Source organism: Urocitellus parryii, chromosome 6, assembly GCF_045843805.1.
Source record: "Urocitellus parryii isolate mUroPar1 chromosome 6, mUroPar1.hap1, whole genome shotgun sequence".
Lineage (NCBI taxonomy): Eukaryota > Metazoa > Chordata > Mammalia > Rodentia > Sciuridae > Urocitellus > Urocitellus parryii.
The window spans coordinates 149076379-149092616 of NC_135536.1; the positions used below are offsets into that span (position 1 = coordinate 149076379).

Genomic DNA, 16238 nt, shown 5'->3' on the forward strand with positions numbered 1-16238 from the left:
AGGGCGAGGGGCGGGGCCACGTGGCGAGGTGACTGGCTGGAGACCTAAGGGGCGGGGAAAGGCGGCCAGGGGACGTGGCGAGCGTGTTTGGAAGAGACCCGCCCTTCTGGTAACAGTGCGTTCCTGTTACCTTGCATAATTTGACTCTCACCGGGCTCTAAAACTCGCCACCTACTGTATCCAAAGAAGAAACGTAAAAGACCACGCATCACCAGTTGTGGGCCCCTTAGGAAACCCAAACATAAAGTTTGGAGGAAATTCAACGATTTCTGGACTGACCAGTAGCTATTTTCTGTCTCCTGCCCCGCCCCACTACGCAAGCCCAGTGAAAGTTCTCACGCTATCATTGGCTCCGATTGAGGTGGGTCCGGAACCTATGCTCGACGGAACCTTCGGCTATGATTTGCGGGTTACGCTAGGCACCTTTTTGCCGCGGAATTTCCGTTTTAGCTCTCTTCCGGGTCGGCTCTCTTCCCTTGCATGAGGTGCCGTATCTGGAGTAGCTGACGGCGATGGCTCCTCGGGTCTGGCGTCGGCGGACCCTGGAGCGGTGTCTGAGAGAGGTCGGTAAAGCCACCAGCCAACCCGAACGCTTTCTCACGTAAGTCCACGTGTCCCGGGCTCGGAGACCAGTTCTCACGTGGGCGTGGGTTGCCGGCAGCCTGCAAATTCTGTATGGGAAGAAAAGGGAGTATAGATTATTTCTTCCCATATATCAGTTTATGATTCCATGGCCTAACAACTCCTAGATTGCTTAGGGCCTCTGTATGTTGCTGAGACTGGCTTTGAATTTGTGATCCTCCTGCCTCAGCTTCTTGAGCTGCTGTGATTACAGGCATATGCTACTGTGCCTGGCTCAGAATCTATACTTAAAATTCATAGTTTGTGTTTGATTTTTTTTTGCACTTGAGTTGAATCTTATTTTTCTTTTAATTCAGAGGTCTATGAAATTACTACCTATAAGTTTTATGTCTTTTGATCTCCTCCCCCAATAGGATTCAAGATGGATTAGCATCAAACTTCACTTCTTTAACAAAAGTTCTTTATGACTTCAATAAGATACTAGAGAATGGTAGGATTCTTGGAAGTCCTTTACAAAAACTTGTGATAAACAATTTTGATGATGAGCAAATTTGGCAACAACTGGAATTGCAAAATGAACCAGTTTTACAATACTTCCAGAAGGCAGTTAGTGAAACAATTAAAAATGAAGACATCACTCTTCTTCCAAAGAATAAAGAGCAGGATTGTGAAGAGAATGGCTCAGAGATGGAGGCTGATAACCAGGAGAACATAGAAGATTTGGAAGAGGAGGAGAAAGTGTCAGATGTGGGTGATAATGATCCTAAAGCTGGTGAAAAACCTAAAAACTCAAGCAAATTTGATCAGAGGAAAAGCTCAGTTTTCAGTGATGAGGATTCTGATCTTGACTTTGATATTAGCAAATTGGAACAGCAGAGCAAGGTGCAAAATAAACTGCCAGAGAAGTCAAGGGAAAAGTCTATAGTAGATGACAAATTCTTTAAACTATCTGAAATGGAGACCTTTTTGGAGAACATAGAAAAAGAAGAACAAAAAAAAGATGAAGAGGAGGAGAAAGAAGATATTGACTTTTTTGAAGATATTGATTCTGACGAAGAAGATGAGGAAGAATTGTTTAGAAATCAAAAACTTAAGGTAAAATTATGGAAGAGGAGAAGAGAGAGTACTTTCTTCCTCCTCAATTAAGATTTTGTTCTGTTTCCTAAGAGAGATTTTAAGCACTTCAGAATTCATCAGGACACATATGAAGTATTAGATCAATTGAAAAAAAATTGGTGAAATTAAACTGAAGCTATCATTTCCTTGTCACAAAATAATTCTCTTGATAGATAGCTTAAGAACCATAATCACACATTAGAGGTATTCACAGGTTTCCCTCAAACATATTTTCAAGAACCATAAAAAATAATTGGGAATGAAAATATTTAATACTTATGTAGGCAGGGGTGTTTTGGAAATAATTATAGTTAAAAGATTTAGAGATAGGAATAGTGGGCTCTTGTTTTGTCAATTATAAATAAGACTATACAGGCTGGGTGTGTAGCTCAGTGATAGAGTGCTTGCCTAGCACTTGTGAGGCAATGGGTTCTATCCTCAGAACCACATAAAGATAAATAAAAGTATTGTGTCCAATAAATAAATAAATATTGTACTTAGATTCAGTTTATAATATCTCAGTTCTTAATGATTTTGCGGTAGTGTTATTGGTTACTAGTTTCCTGTAATTATTTTTTGACTAGTAATGTTGAAGTAGTCAAGCAATATATATATATATGCCTATGTACATATTTACAAATGGATCTATACTTCCATGTAGTTTGTTACATTCCAGTTCTTGTGGTTTTATAACAGTGTTACTAGTTACGAGTTTCCCCTAATTATTTTTGGCTACTAGTGTTAAAGTAGGAAAGGTGTGTGTGTTTGTGTGTGTGTGTGTGTGTGGTACATATATACACATGCATTTTTTATGTATTTTTCTATCTTCCATTAAATGTTTTTAAAATCTTCTTGTTTAGTCAGATAAAAGCTCAAGAAATCTGAAATACAAAGATTTTTTTGATCCAGTTGAAAGTGATGAAGACATGGTAAGTGGTGATGATGGGCTGGATTCAAACAAAGAAGAGGAAGAAATTGCTGAAGAAGAAGCAGAAGAAAGCATTTCTGAAACGTGAGTATTTTAAATAATCCTTTATAAACTAGAAATGTATGTATGCTCATAATTGTCAGCTATGTTTGTCGTAAGCAGTTAAATTCTCAAATCAAATAGTAGATTCTCTAACTTCAGATTATCTCATATAGCTTGAAAGAACATTAGAGTTAATGAAGAAAAATATTTCTGGCAGTAACAGTCAAACCTTTGTTACAAGAAAGGAGCTTTTTTTTTTTTTGAGTTTTGGTTTGTTTTTAAAGATGGTAATCTGTTTTTATACCTTTATTTTATTTACTTATTTTTTATGTGGTTCTGAGGCTTGAACCCAGTGCCTCACATGTGCTGAGCAAGTGCTCTACCACTGAGCTACAATCCCAGCCCTGATATGGGTTTTGTGCTAGTAATCCTCCAGGTTCTTTCTGTGAAATAAGAACTTTGTATTATAGATTGATGAATAATTTATTTGCACATATTGGGCCCTTTTGTTCTATTTCTTACATAGCATTTTACCTAAATAATTCCTTCTGTTGTTTTTAAATAATTTAATGACTTTGGAAGTTCTGAATATATTTGGGACATTAGAGATACAAAAGAACTTCAATAGAGGAAAATTGTATTTGTTTTCTAGTGAAAAGTTGTTTTTCCTTTGATAAGCATTTTGGTATTACAGGGATGAGGATAATGACCTTGAAGAAAGTGAAGATAGTGAACAGCATAAAGGCTCAAAAAGAGTGACCTTTGCTTTGCCAGATGATAAAGAAACTGAAGATACAGATGTGTTAAATGTAAAGAAAGATCCTGATGAAGTTAAGTCCTCTTTTGAAAAGAGACAGGAGAAGGTAATTTTAAGGAATTTAAGAAATGTTTTATGCGCTTTACATGACTGTGGAACTCAGTCTGATCTATCATATTTTTCCTGTGGGAAATACCGACTGTCCTTTAAGAATGAAAATCTTGCAGCCACTCTAAACACAGTGTATGTAGATGCCACATTGAAAGCTTCTAATTTGCAAAAGTCAGTTCCTGCATTTCTTAGCCTTGGGGGCCTTTTCTTTTTTTTTTTTCTTTAGTTTGTTTCTTTTCTTTATGCCTGATGTCTTTATATACCCATGTCATGTCTCTCCAGCTTAGCCATCCCCTGAGCCTCTTGGTGTAACTAAACTCCTCTGGAGAATGCTGCCTGTCTCTTTAAAGTGCTGTGTAAATTATTTTTGTGGGTGTTACATATAGCCTGTATTGTAATTAAAACCATCTCAAACACATCTTCCAAATTGATGGAAATTGTTTGCTTATGACATAATTTCAGGTAGATGACATGTCACTTAATTTTAATAGAGGTAGTGTGGCTCCAGTCATTTGGCTTTATTATTTGTCCACCTTAAAATTATACAATTAGATCTCTAGATAGGGAATAGGGGGTAGGAGGGAAAGGGAGGGAGAAGGGGAAAAGCATGGATGGTGAAAGGAGACCCTCATCATTATACAAAATACATGTATGAAGATGTGAATTTGGTGTCAACATACCTTATATATAATCAGAGATATGATAAATTATTGAATAATGGTGTATTAAGAATCGTAAAGCAATAAGTAAATAAATAAATAATTGTAATGCAAAAAAATTATATTAGAAATGAGAATAGGCAGATCAAAGATAACAAGACACTGAAATAATTACAAAAAGTTTGAGAATCTGAATTAAATTCACGATTGCCAGATTGTCTCCAAAAGAAGTCTGAGGAAAAAAGCACCATAAAAGAAAACAAATTTTAGTCTGGGGTTGTGGCTCAGCAGTAGAGTACTCGCCTAGCATGTGTGAGGCACTGGGTTCAACCCTCAGTGCCACATAAAAATAAATAAATACAATAAAGGTATTGTGTCCAACTACAACTAAAAAAATAAAAATTAAAAAAAGAAAATAAATGTCTTCACCTCATTTCTCCCACCCTCCTCTGACAAAATGAAAGCTTTGGTTTTACTGTGAAATTATATCAGACCTTCAAGAAATAGGTAATTTAATGCTGTTTAATTAATTTCCACATTAAGTGAAGAGTAAAGTAAAACTTCAAAACATCTTTTTTTCTTGGGAAATTGTTATAATGGAATGTTAACCCTGACAAAGATGAAAATAAAATATACACACACTCAGTGTCATTTAAGAATAATGATGCAAAAATCCCAATAACCAGATGAAAAAATAATGCCATAAAAGCAAGTGGGTCTCATTCTTTTGAATCATTTTAGGAAGTCTGATGTGATTCTTGGTTTTAAGAGGTTAAGGGAAAAAGTCTGTGTCAGGAAGACTTGCCAAAATTCAGTATTCGTGTCCTGTTTTATTGTTTGTGATATATATAGTGTGTGTGTGTGTATGTGGTGCTGGGAATTCAACCCAGGGCCTTATATGCAAGGCAAGCACTCTATCAACTGAACCCATTGTTATTTTTATACTTCTCATGAGATACAAATACATCTGTCCAAAAGCCATCATATATAATGGTAAAGTTCTAGAAATGTCTCTTTAAAATCAAAAGCTTCCATCATGCATAATGGTAAAATTCTAGAAATTTCTTTAAAATCAGGAATAAGAAAAGATATCCACTGTTACAGTTACCATTTCTTTAGAAATGTTAGCCAGTGTAGCCACAAAAGAAGAAAATAAGAGGTAGGAAAAATTAAAATGAAGGCACAAGATACTAGAAGAATCAGCAGTTGAGCAACAGAATAGTTAGGAAAATTTAAGATCATTCTGTAAGGTAGCTGTACAAGCTGCTTTTTTATACACTAAAGTCTTCATAATTGTTGCCGTTTAAAAGTTAAGAGAATTGGCGTGCATAGTCCCAAGAGTCAGGCTACATTAGCTATAAGTAATAAAATAAGTAATAAAAACCTAGAGAGCTCGGGATATAGCTCAGTGGTAGAATATTTGCATATTCAAGGCTCTGGGTTTGATCCCCAGCACTGGCAAAAAAAGAAAAAAAGATTAAAATGCTCTAATAATTAAAACTGATACTGGACTGTGAATAGATAGATCATTTGGATAGAATAGAGCCTAGAAATACATCAAATGTTTACTAAACAATTTCCAATGTTTAAGAATAAAACAAGTACACTGAGGAATAATACATTTCTTTCCCACTTTTAAAATGTTATACCCTTTTACATGAGTATAAGTTTAATTTTTAAGTAAAAACTTTTGTCTTTTTCCTAGATGAATGAAAAAATTGCATCTTTAGAAAAAGAGTTGTTGGAAAAAAAGCCTTGGCAGCTTCAAGGGGAAGTGACAGCACAAAAGCGACCAGAGAACAGTCTCCTAGAGGAGAACCTGCACTTTGATCATGCTGTCCGGATGGGTATGGTGCCCACTGGGCTTCTGCAGACTCTTCGTTTCTGTGCTTTTTGTGTTATTCTGTTTCCATAGAAAATTTGGGGGAGACACTTCTTTTTCCCCAACCTTTTATAAAACATGCAAACATACAGAAAAGGTGAAAAAATAGTTTAGTAAATATCTATATGCCATGCCATTCAGTTGGATTCCCCAGTTATTAATGTTTTTGTTTTTTTTCTTTTAAAGAGAGAGAGAAAGAGAATTTTTTTTAATATTTATTTTTCACTTTTGGTGGACACAACATCTTTATTTTATTTTTATGTGGTGCTAAGGATCGAACCCAGTGCCCCGTGCATGCCAGGCGAGTGTGTTACCACTTGAGCCACATCCCCAGCCCCAGTTGTTAATGTTTTGCCATTTTTATCTTTTTTTTTTTTTCCTGGTACCACTAAGAAGGGAAGATGGTGGCAATGACTTGTGATTATCCCAGTGTTTTTTTTTATATTTTACTTAGAGACAGGTTCTCATTGAGTTGCTTAGGGTCTCACCAAGTTACTGAGGCTGACTTTGAACTCAATCCTCTTACCTCAGTCTCCCTAGCTTACAGATGTACGCCACTGTGCCCTGCCATTTTTATCTTTTTTCTCCTTACATGTATTTGTGATTGTGTGTATGCTTTTTTTCCTGCTGAATTGTTTGAAAGTAGTATCCTAAGTCACTCTTAAATACTTTTATGTGTATCTTCCAGGAACTAGGACATTCTCCTGTATAACTGTAGTACTATTAATCTGCTCAAATTTGACATTGCTATGCTAATGAAACCATTAGATAGATATTAGGTTTCTTCAAGTGCTCTGTTTATGAGGCTTGCAACCTGTCATGGCCAACTGAATTATAAACTTCAGCCTAAAACCCTAGTCATCTCATCTTTTTTGTGCCCATTGAGTTCAAATGATTTTCCATTTTATTTCAGCAAAAGAGAGAATGGAAAACAGGGGAAGAGCCCCCAGTTTCATGGGATAGATGTATTAGCACTTATTACCACATATATTCTAATGTGGTTCGCAAGCTTGATGGAACATCAGAACTAAAACATAGACAGCTGTTCTCCTTCTCACTTTGTGATTCAGGAAGTAAGGGGTCAGCCTAAGAATTTGCATTTCCAGCAAGTTCCCAGGTGTTGCTGATGTTGTAAGTCCAAGGACCACAATTTGAAAATCACTAATATGTATCTTCTTAATGAAAATGTGGGTATGGGGGCTGGGGATGTGGCTCAAGCGGTAGCGCGCCCCTCTGGCATGCGTGCGACCCGGGTTCGATCCTCAGCACCACATACCAACGAAGATGTTGTGTCCGCCGAGAACTAAAAAATAAATAAAAATTCTCTCTCTCTCTCTTTCTCTCTCCTCTCTCACTCTCTCTTTAAAAAAAAAAAAAAAGAAAAAAAAGAAAATGTGGGTATGGGCTGGAGTCATAGCTCAGTGACAGAGCACTTGCCCAGCATACATGAGGCACTGGGTTCGATCCTCAGTACCACATAAAAATAAATGAATTAAATAAAAAAATAATTTTTTTTTTTTTTTAATGTTGTGTTTCATTTAGCACCTGTGATCACAGAGGAAACCACCTTCCAACTAGAAGATATCATTAAGCAGAGAATACGAGATCAGGTCAGTAAGAATGAAATTGAACTTAATTTAGACTTCACTAAAATTTTTAGAAATAATATGAGAGGATTTAAGTAGGAGGAATAATGCTTTCTTCATTTCCACTCAATAATGTTCTTTACTTAGCTTTATGACTAGGAGCCAGGTGCAGTGGTGTGTACCTGTAATCCCAGCTATTTGGGAGGCCGAGGTAGGATAGTGAGTTACTTGGGCAATGTAGCCAGACTCCTATCTCAATAGAAAGCAGGGTCACAGGGTTGTGGCAGGGGAATAGTCTCAGGTTGTCTTCAGCTTCTGTTGTGTGAGGTTCTGCTCTTCACTAGTACCCGGGAAAGAGAGGCATTGTGCCTGAGGGGAGAAGGTAATCACAAGTCATTGCCACCATCTTCCCTTCTAAGTTTTGCTGACCTGTTGAGTGGTGAGAGTGGTTACTGGTATCTTGACTTGCCATGGTCACACTTGGAACCATTGGTCTAGACATAGTATCTAGCCTAACAATTAAAGAGAATGTCTTTTCAAATGTTAGTAATCTAGGAAAGAATTTTTTAAGAGTTGATCTGATTTTGTAAACTTCGAATAAAAGGAATATGACATGCACTATATGAGATGTCTTCAAAATGTATGTACAATGTTTACCTGAACTTTGTAAACTTCGAATAAAAGGTATATGACATGCACTGTATGAGATGGCTTTAAAATGTACGTACAATGTTTACCTGAACTTGTGTCTAAAAATACAGGGATATGAAGGGAGAGGGTACTATATGCATAGTAGCTTAAAATTGGAAATGAGAAAATGAACACAAGGCTTGATTCTTTGACAAACTGTGACGAGAAAAAGTGGAATTAAAGTTGGTAACCAGAAGACTTATTTAAAATAAAGGTGAAAAGGATATCTAAGTTAATGTCCTCTTTGTTTTTCATAATCCTTTGTGACTTGACATTGCTTAAGTTGAAAATTACTCTCTCTTTTGCTCTAATTTTTGTGTAAGCCTGGGAATTATTGTGTTAACTTGTGCTGCACTTTACCCTGTATATTTTAGGCTTGGGATGATGTTGTACGTAAAGAAAAACCTAAAGAAGATGCATATGAGTATAAAAAGCGTTTAACATTAGACCATGAGAAGAGTAAATTGAGCCTTGCTGAAATATATGAACAAGAATACATCAAACTTAACCAGGTAAGGAGGCCTCCAAGGCAATGCTATTATTATGAAAGGAACGAAAGAAGAGAACCGTTCATTTTGTGATTGTTGAAATCTTGAAATGGCCCTTCTGTCATCTCATATACGTGTGAGACAAAGCAAGCTTGGAATATTGAGGTTATGATATTTCTACTGAATGCTTAGGATCAGGAGGTTTACTTTACAATTAGACATTGATGACCATATACTTCTGCGTCGTGTTACTAACTTTCTAGCAATTATTATACAGTGCTCTACTTTAAAAAATGATTTCTTATTGATATTTTGAAGTTATTGATATATGATTGTGAATTCACCAAAGTAATCTCTGGTTAGACAGCAGGACAAGATCATAATTCCAAGATTAAGTAATTGAATTATGTCTTCACTTTGGGTCTGTTGAATATATGGTCAATATGTGACCATGCTTAAATGGTATTTTTTTCCTGCAAAGAGCCTTATAAAGTTGCTGTCAGATTCTATTAATTAATGCTACTCAAGCATTAACAGCAAACCAGTATCCTGAAACACTGTAAAGTGGAAGAACTAGAAATATTTGAATAAAATCACTTCCTGGCTGCCTTGCAACCCAAGGCAGTAGTTGAAGGACAGTGTATATACAGCTTGAGTCAATGCTTGCTATCAAGTTTTCTGGCTACTTTGAAGAGACTCAATAAATAAAGGAAATATTTGGTAACCATGAAAGATAAAATGAAATGCTGCAACAACTTAATGCAAGTTGTAAAAATGATAGTTTTATTTTTCTCTTGGAAGTCGGTGGTCAATTATGTTTTTTGACAATGAACTTTGGAGTTCCTGTATATTAATTAAATTAGCCAGGCTAATTCTAGACCCATTCCATTAGAAGTCTAGGATGATGACCAGTATCCATTCTAAAAGTAATAAGCAAGGTGATAGTAGACAGCATGTGGATCAGCCTTATAGTTGTGTATGTAATGTGGATCATAAAAATTAAATATATGATTTCACAGATATTATTGTCTAGGATGAGGTGAAAAGACACGTATAGAATTTTCTGTCTTGAGACAGTGTTTCACTGTGTTGTCCAGGCTGGTCCAGGCTGATCTTAAACTCCTGGGCTCACAATGATTCTCTTCACTCAGCCTCCCAAGGAGCTGGAACTGTAGGTGCATACCATACCTATACCTGTCTTTAAGAATTTTTAAAAAGTGAATTAAGTTTAAAAAAAGAAGCAGTATAGCATAGTACCTGGACAGGCGCCGATGACAGACCTCAGAAATAATCTGGATGCTTCTTTGGCATCAGGGTCATGGAGGCAGAGCACCAATGCTTCCTAGTTCTTTCATTTTCCTTCCTGTTTTAATAAAAACAAATAAACCAAAAAAATATTCTTTTAGAATAAGCATTTGGGTCAAAAGAGAATGTATGAAATTTACATTTTCTCCTCAGTAGAATTAAAATTGCTGTCAATTTTTTCAGTGTTGTTAATCAAAATAAACTTTAACAAATTCCATATAAATAAAATGAAAGAAGTCCCTATAGTCCAAATGGGTATTTGGATAATTCTACAAAATCTAATTATTATTAATACTTTAGTTCTTTTTTTAAAACTTCCCTTGTTGACATGATAAATAAAATTAAGTGAACAGTTCAGGAGCATTTAGTATAGTGTTGTGCAAGTTCTGCTTGTCTGTGCTTCAGAAACATTTTACTGTCTCAGAATAAGCTCACTTTTTTTTTTTTTAAAGAGAGAGTGAGAGAGGAGAGAGAGAGAGAATTTTTAATATTTATTTTTAAGTTCTCGGCGGACACAGCATCTTTGTTGGTATGTGGTGCTGAGGATCAAACCCGGGCCGCACGCATGCCAGGCGAGCGTGCTACCGCTTGAGCCACATCCCCAGCCCCATAAGCTCACTTTATTAAGTAGTTGCTCCTCATTCTTCCCTCGCCCTAGCTCCGGACAACCACCAATCTGCATCCTATTCCTGTGAATTTAGTATTTTATTTTGGACATTTTGTATAAATGGAGTCATATGATATGTGACTGACTTAGCAGGTTTTCAAGATCATGGCATGTATCAGTACTTCTTTGTTATGGCTGAATAGTCTTCATTCGTGTGTGTGTGTGTGTGTGTGTGTGTGTGTGTGTGTATACATGCATACACACACATACATACACACATCTGTATGCCACAACTTGTCTACTCATCCATTAATGGTCATTTGGTCTGTTTCCACCTTTTAGCTAGTGCAGCTAGTGCAGATAGTGCTGTGTAAGTGTTTTTGTTTTAAGTATATATTTTTAATTATCTTGAAGGTATATCTAGGAGTGGAAATGCTGGGCCATGTGGTAGTTCTCTGTTTAATCTTTAGTGGAGGTGCCAAACTTATTGCCATACCATTTTACATTTCTACAAGTCATACACAAAGTCTAATTTTTTCATATCCTCACCTTGTTACCACTTGGTATTTTCCCCTCTTCTTTCTAAATTATAGCCATCCTAGTGAAAGTAACTTAGTTTTTGAAAGAAATAAATACCAAGGAAATTAAACTGTAAGTTCTAAATGTCAGCAGTGTGGTTTCTATGGCTCCCAAAGGGAAAACATCCCTTGTTGATAAGTGCTTACTGATAACTTTAATTATACCTTTGCACTGTTTCTTTATAGCTGAAAGATTGGTGCTAAGAAATTGGGAATGTCCTCATTGGTCTTTATTGTTTTAAATATGATTTATTTTATCTTTTTGCTCTGATGTTGTTGACCTTATTTCCTAAGCAAAAAACAGAAGAAGAAGAAAATCCAGAACATGTAGAAATTCAGAAGATGATGGATTCTCTCTTTTTAAAATTGGATGCCCTGTCAAACTTCCACTTCATTCCTAAACCAGTAAGTGTGATAACAGTTCAATGTGTTGATACAGCAGACATGACTTTAATAAAACTTGCTGAGCTTTTGTGAAACTATTTATTTGGTTTCAGAATTTAGACCTGAAAATTTCTCCCTGTAAATTACATTCAGGACCTGTATTCTGTCCCCATTCCTCCTCCCTTTATCTGTTATTACTTTGTTAGTTCTCTTTTCATTCCATAGTACACTTGCAAAGATTGGGCTGGTTGTTCCCTATTTATGTTCAGGTTGACACAAAATGTGTGTGATATTTCATTATTGTATTCCTCACCCTGTCCCAGTTCCTGACACAAGGAAACCCTCAAGCATTTTTTGAAATCTTGGGACTTGAAGGAGGAGTGAATGTGTATCTACTTGACTACAAAAATATATATATATATATATTTTTTTTCCTTCTCCCCAGAAATGTATATTGCCAGTATTGGTTCCCCCTTGATATTCCTTTTTTCATATTTAGATTGGTTTTTCACATGCTGTCTCTGTAGACTTGATTTACCAATCATCAGCCATCATTTTTTGTTGTGTTTATACTGTCTCTTTTTGCTTCATATTTTTCTTTAGAATAGAATACAATATCCCTAGTAAATAATTGAAAAATGGTCCAGTGGAAGAAATGATTTCTCTGACATTCTGACATTTCTCTCTTACTTAGAATCCAGGATCCTGCTGTTTTTCTAGCTTATTCTTTCTTGGGAATTTTCCTGGGGCAAATACCTTCCTAATTAACTAGAATATGCACAGGACTGTGAAAAGGAAAATGAGAGGTTAGAGGAGTTGTTAACCTGCTTTGCAATAGCGGCCTGGTCACCTAAGTTTCAGTCTTGTTCCTTCCCATACCCCAGTCTTTCCCTGACTGAGGCAATACAAGTGTCTGAAGTCATTCTCTTGCTCTTCATTCTTTGGTGTTCCTCACAGGGACAAGTAAGAATTAGATACACCAGCATGAGTGATCTTTCATTAGCATGATTGGTATAAATCCTATGTTAACTTTTGAGTTTCTTTGGTACTTTCAAAACAAGAAGGGGAGGTGGGGGACAAAAAACAGAAAGTAAATGGCTTTTGAGTTAATGTTGTATTCTTTTCTCCTTTTCATATTTATTATGTTTGATTTATTTTCATACTGCTTTAGTTTTCAGCGGTCCAATGCCATTTCATATTTATATTTATGAAGATTTATTTTCAGAAGCTGGAAGATGAGAAAAATTATTTATCAAATAGTCTGTACTCCCACCATTATGTGCAACTAAAATGCACCAATTAAAAAATGTTGGGAAAAAATAGTCTGTACTTTTACTCTTGTTCCCACAAGCATTTTCTTTGCATCTTTCTCTGTATATGTGCCAGCATTTTTTCCATAACCAAAGGCAAGATAATATTAACAGAAATCAACTTTTTTATAAAGTCATAGATAGGATTTTTTGAGAACGTCCATATAGGTGGCAGATGGGACTAGTTTATTGACAGATGAAAGAACTGGTGTTTGAATATGGCAGAAATGTCATGTGAAACTGTAGAAATAAATGCTATTGGAATGATTTTGTGACAAAAGACCCTAAATTACCTTATTCTCATAGGATTTCAGAGGCATCCTGTGCTGCCCACTAGTACTGTTACAATTCCAGTTAACTTCAGACCTTGACTGTCAACATATTTAACATATTAAATAATTTCTATAAAATATTATATATATGTGTATGTGTATATGTTAGGGCTATTTCTGACTTCCCATTAAATGTATTATCTCTCTTCAAGCCTGTACCAGAGATTAAGGTTGTGTCAAATCTGCCAGCTATAACCATGGAAGAAGTAGCTCCAGTGTCAGTCAGTGATGCAGCCCTCCTGGCCCCAGAGGAAATCAAGGTAAGAAGCCAGTGTTGAAACATTCAATATCTGATTAGAAGTTAATTGATTATTGCCAGATCTCCCTTTGTTGAATGTCATTTTCCTTGAATTTGTATTTTTTGTTCTAATTTATGTTAGCTCTTTCTTGGTACAGTCAGTTCTCCATACCTGTGGATTCTGCTTCCATAGAGTCAACCAACCATAGATTGAAAATACTCAAGGAAAAAAAAAAATTGCATCTGGCTTGGTGATAGAGCATTTGTTTAGCATGTGTGAGACACTGCAAAAAAAATTTAAAAATAAATAAAAGAATCTATACTAAACGTGTACATACTCTTTCCTTGTCACTGTTCCTAAACAATGCTGTTTAGCAGCTATTAGCATAGCATTTATGTTGTATTAGGTATTATAAGTCATCTAAAGATGGTTCAAAGTCTAAGAGAAGATGCACATAAGTTACATACAAATGCTTAACCCTTATATATGAGGAATCTGAGCATCTGTGGATTGTGGTACCTGCAGTGATCTTGAACCAGTCCCTTGTAAATACAGGAGAATGAGAATGTCATCAAACTGATGCTATGTTATGATATTTAAACCCTAGTCTCCATCTTCACTCATTATTAGGAGGGACAGGTAAGAGAATTATTACAAAAGCAGTTTTAATTATCCAATCAGAATAATTATTTGTGATAATCAAATTCGAATATCAGCAGTGATGTTAAGTTTCAAACAGATTGTTTATATAATAACATTAGTTTAATCAGCATCTCCCCACTTGTTCTATCCATGTAATGCTCATCAGCAATGAAATCTGGAGTAGAATAGAGCATTTGGATATTGGAAGAAATCTATGCCTTGTGAACATTGAAGCTCTTGCCTTATGTAATAATGATGATTTTTTTTTTGGCCCTCATCTTCTGGCTCTTTTAGCAGCAGGCCTTCTGTTTTCCTCCTCATTTTCTTTTCTGTAGCTACAGCCATCCTTATGTTAATCTCTTTCCATCTGTATGCAGGTGACAACATAAGGCACCTAAGGAAAAAAGAGGAAATTGATCCTCACTAAAGTGAGATTTCCCTTCCCTCTCTGTCCTCAGTCTCTGGGAACCTTTGACCTCAGCCCAGAGGTTGTCATTATCATTTTATTGGGACAACCTCAGGCATTTCCCTGAAGCCCTTGCTGAAGTCTAAGTGCTGCAGAGGATTTGCTTTGCTGGTCTGTAAACTTGAGTATGTAACTCTCCATGCTGCCTGTGTAATTAGTTTGGAGGCTGAACAGTCTATGACTTTGTTCTGTCAAAGAAAACACTCTAGGTTTTAGAGTTAGTAGAGCTGTCTGAAACATAGGCAGGGATTGCTCTCTAGCCTCATGTGCTGTACCATAGACATACAGCACTTTGGCTACCTACTATTGCGGTTTCCTCTTTTTCTTTTTGAGTCCCTGAGTTGATATTAGGTTAGATTAATTGATACATTGGTGGTTATATTTTAATAGGAGAAAAATAAAGCTGGAGATCTAAAAACAGCTGCTGAGAAAACAGCTACAGACAAGAAACGAGAACGGAGGAAAAAGAAATATCAAAAACGTTTGAAAATAAAGGAGAAGGAAAAACGGAAAAAATTGCTTGAAAAGAGCAACCCAGATCAAACAGGGAAATACACGAAAGCAGTAGCATCAGAGAAGTTGAAACAACTGACCAAAACTGGCAGAGTTTCCTTATTAAAGGTAAGGGCAAGGGAAGGGAAACTACTGCAGAGACCTTTGGGAGCAAGTGAGTGGTATGCATTGGGCTGTCCCCTTTACTTGAGTGTCTGAGCCAGCAACACAACCCACCTGTGGTACTAAGGGGAACACTGCTGACTTAGCTGCAACATTAGCCTTAAGTGTTATTGAGTTATTCCTATAGAGTCCTCAGAGTAATCTGGGTCTTCTACCTGTTTTTCTTCCTCTCTCTTAAGTTGCAAGAAAGTTAGAGTAGTATAGAATACCTCTATGCTAATTGATGTATTATATTGTAATTCTAGTCTATTTTCCTATTTATATTTTAATACATTGTTTTAATCATAACATACTTTTATATTTTGGGTTGTTTTTCCATGTGATCATATACCTTATAGTATGAGCATGTATTGTTTTTAATTGCAGGATGAAGGAAAAGACAAGGCCCTAAAGTCATCTCAGGCATTCTTTTCTAAATTACAAGATCAAGTAAAAATGCAAATCAATGATGCCAAAAAAACAGAAAAGAAAAAGAAGAAAAAACAGGATATTTCTGTTCATAAATTGAAGCTATAGTATACTGTGAATGTAATATATATATTAATGTATAAGCTTATATTCAGTCATTGTTTTTTTTTATAATAAAATTAATGAGATCCTTCTTTGCATTAATGAAGGATATTTGAGAATTCCACCATGTGCAATAACAAACTCTTAACACGTTTGGAAAGTCTGTCTGGGTTTTTCTGGATGTGAAGCAGGACCTAACTCCCTGGCCTTTCCTATACTGATGCTGCCTGAGCTGATCCTACTGAGCTCTGTCCCTCTGGATAGTCCAGCTCATGCATGCCAGCTAATAATCATAACTGGTCTTCAGGATGAGGAGGGTACAAAGCCAGCCACCTCCTTCATCCCTAGC

At 36.1% G+C, this 16238-nt stretch overlaps 1 protein-coding gene across 1 annotated transcript; it reads left to right on the plus strand.

The window, feature by feature from the left end:
• Positions 1-116: 116 nt before the first annotated feature.
• Positions 117-15934, plus strand: Mphosph10 (M-phase phosphoprotein 10). The gene is made up of 11 exons (XM_026406968.2): positions 117-601; positions 996-1677; positions 2559-2710; positions 3363-3531; positions 5901-6042; positions 7620-7687; positions 8728-8865; positions 11626-11736; positions 13510-13617; positions 15095-15325; positions 15746-15934. The coding sequence occupies exons 1-11, from the start codon at positions 513-515 to the stop codon at positions 15893-15895; spliced, it is 2040 nt and encodes a 679-aa protein (XP_026262753.1). The 5' UTR covers positions 117-512; the 3' UTR covers positions 15896-15934.
• Positions 15935-16238: the final 304 nt, after the last annotated feature.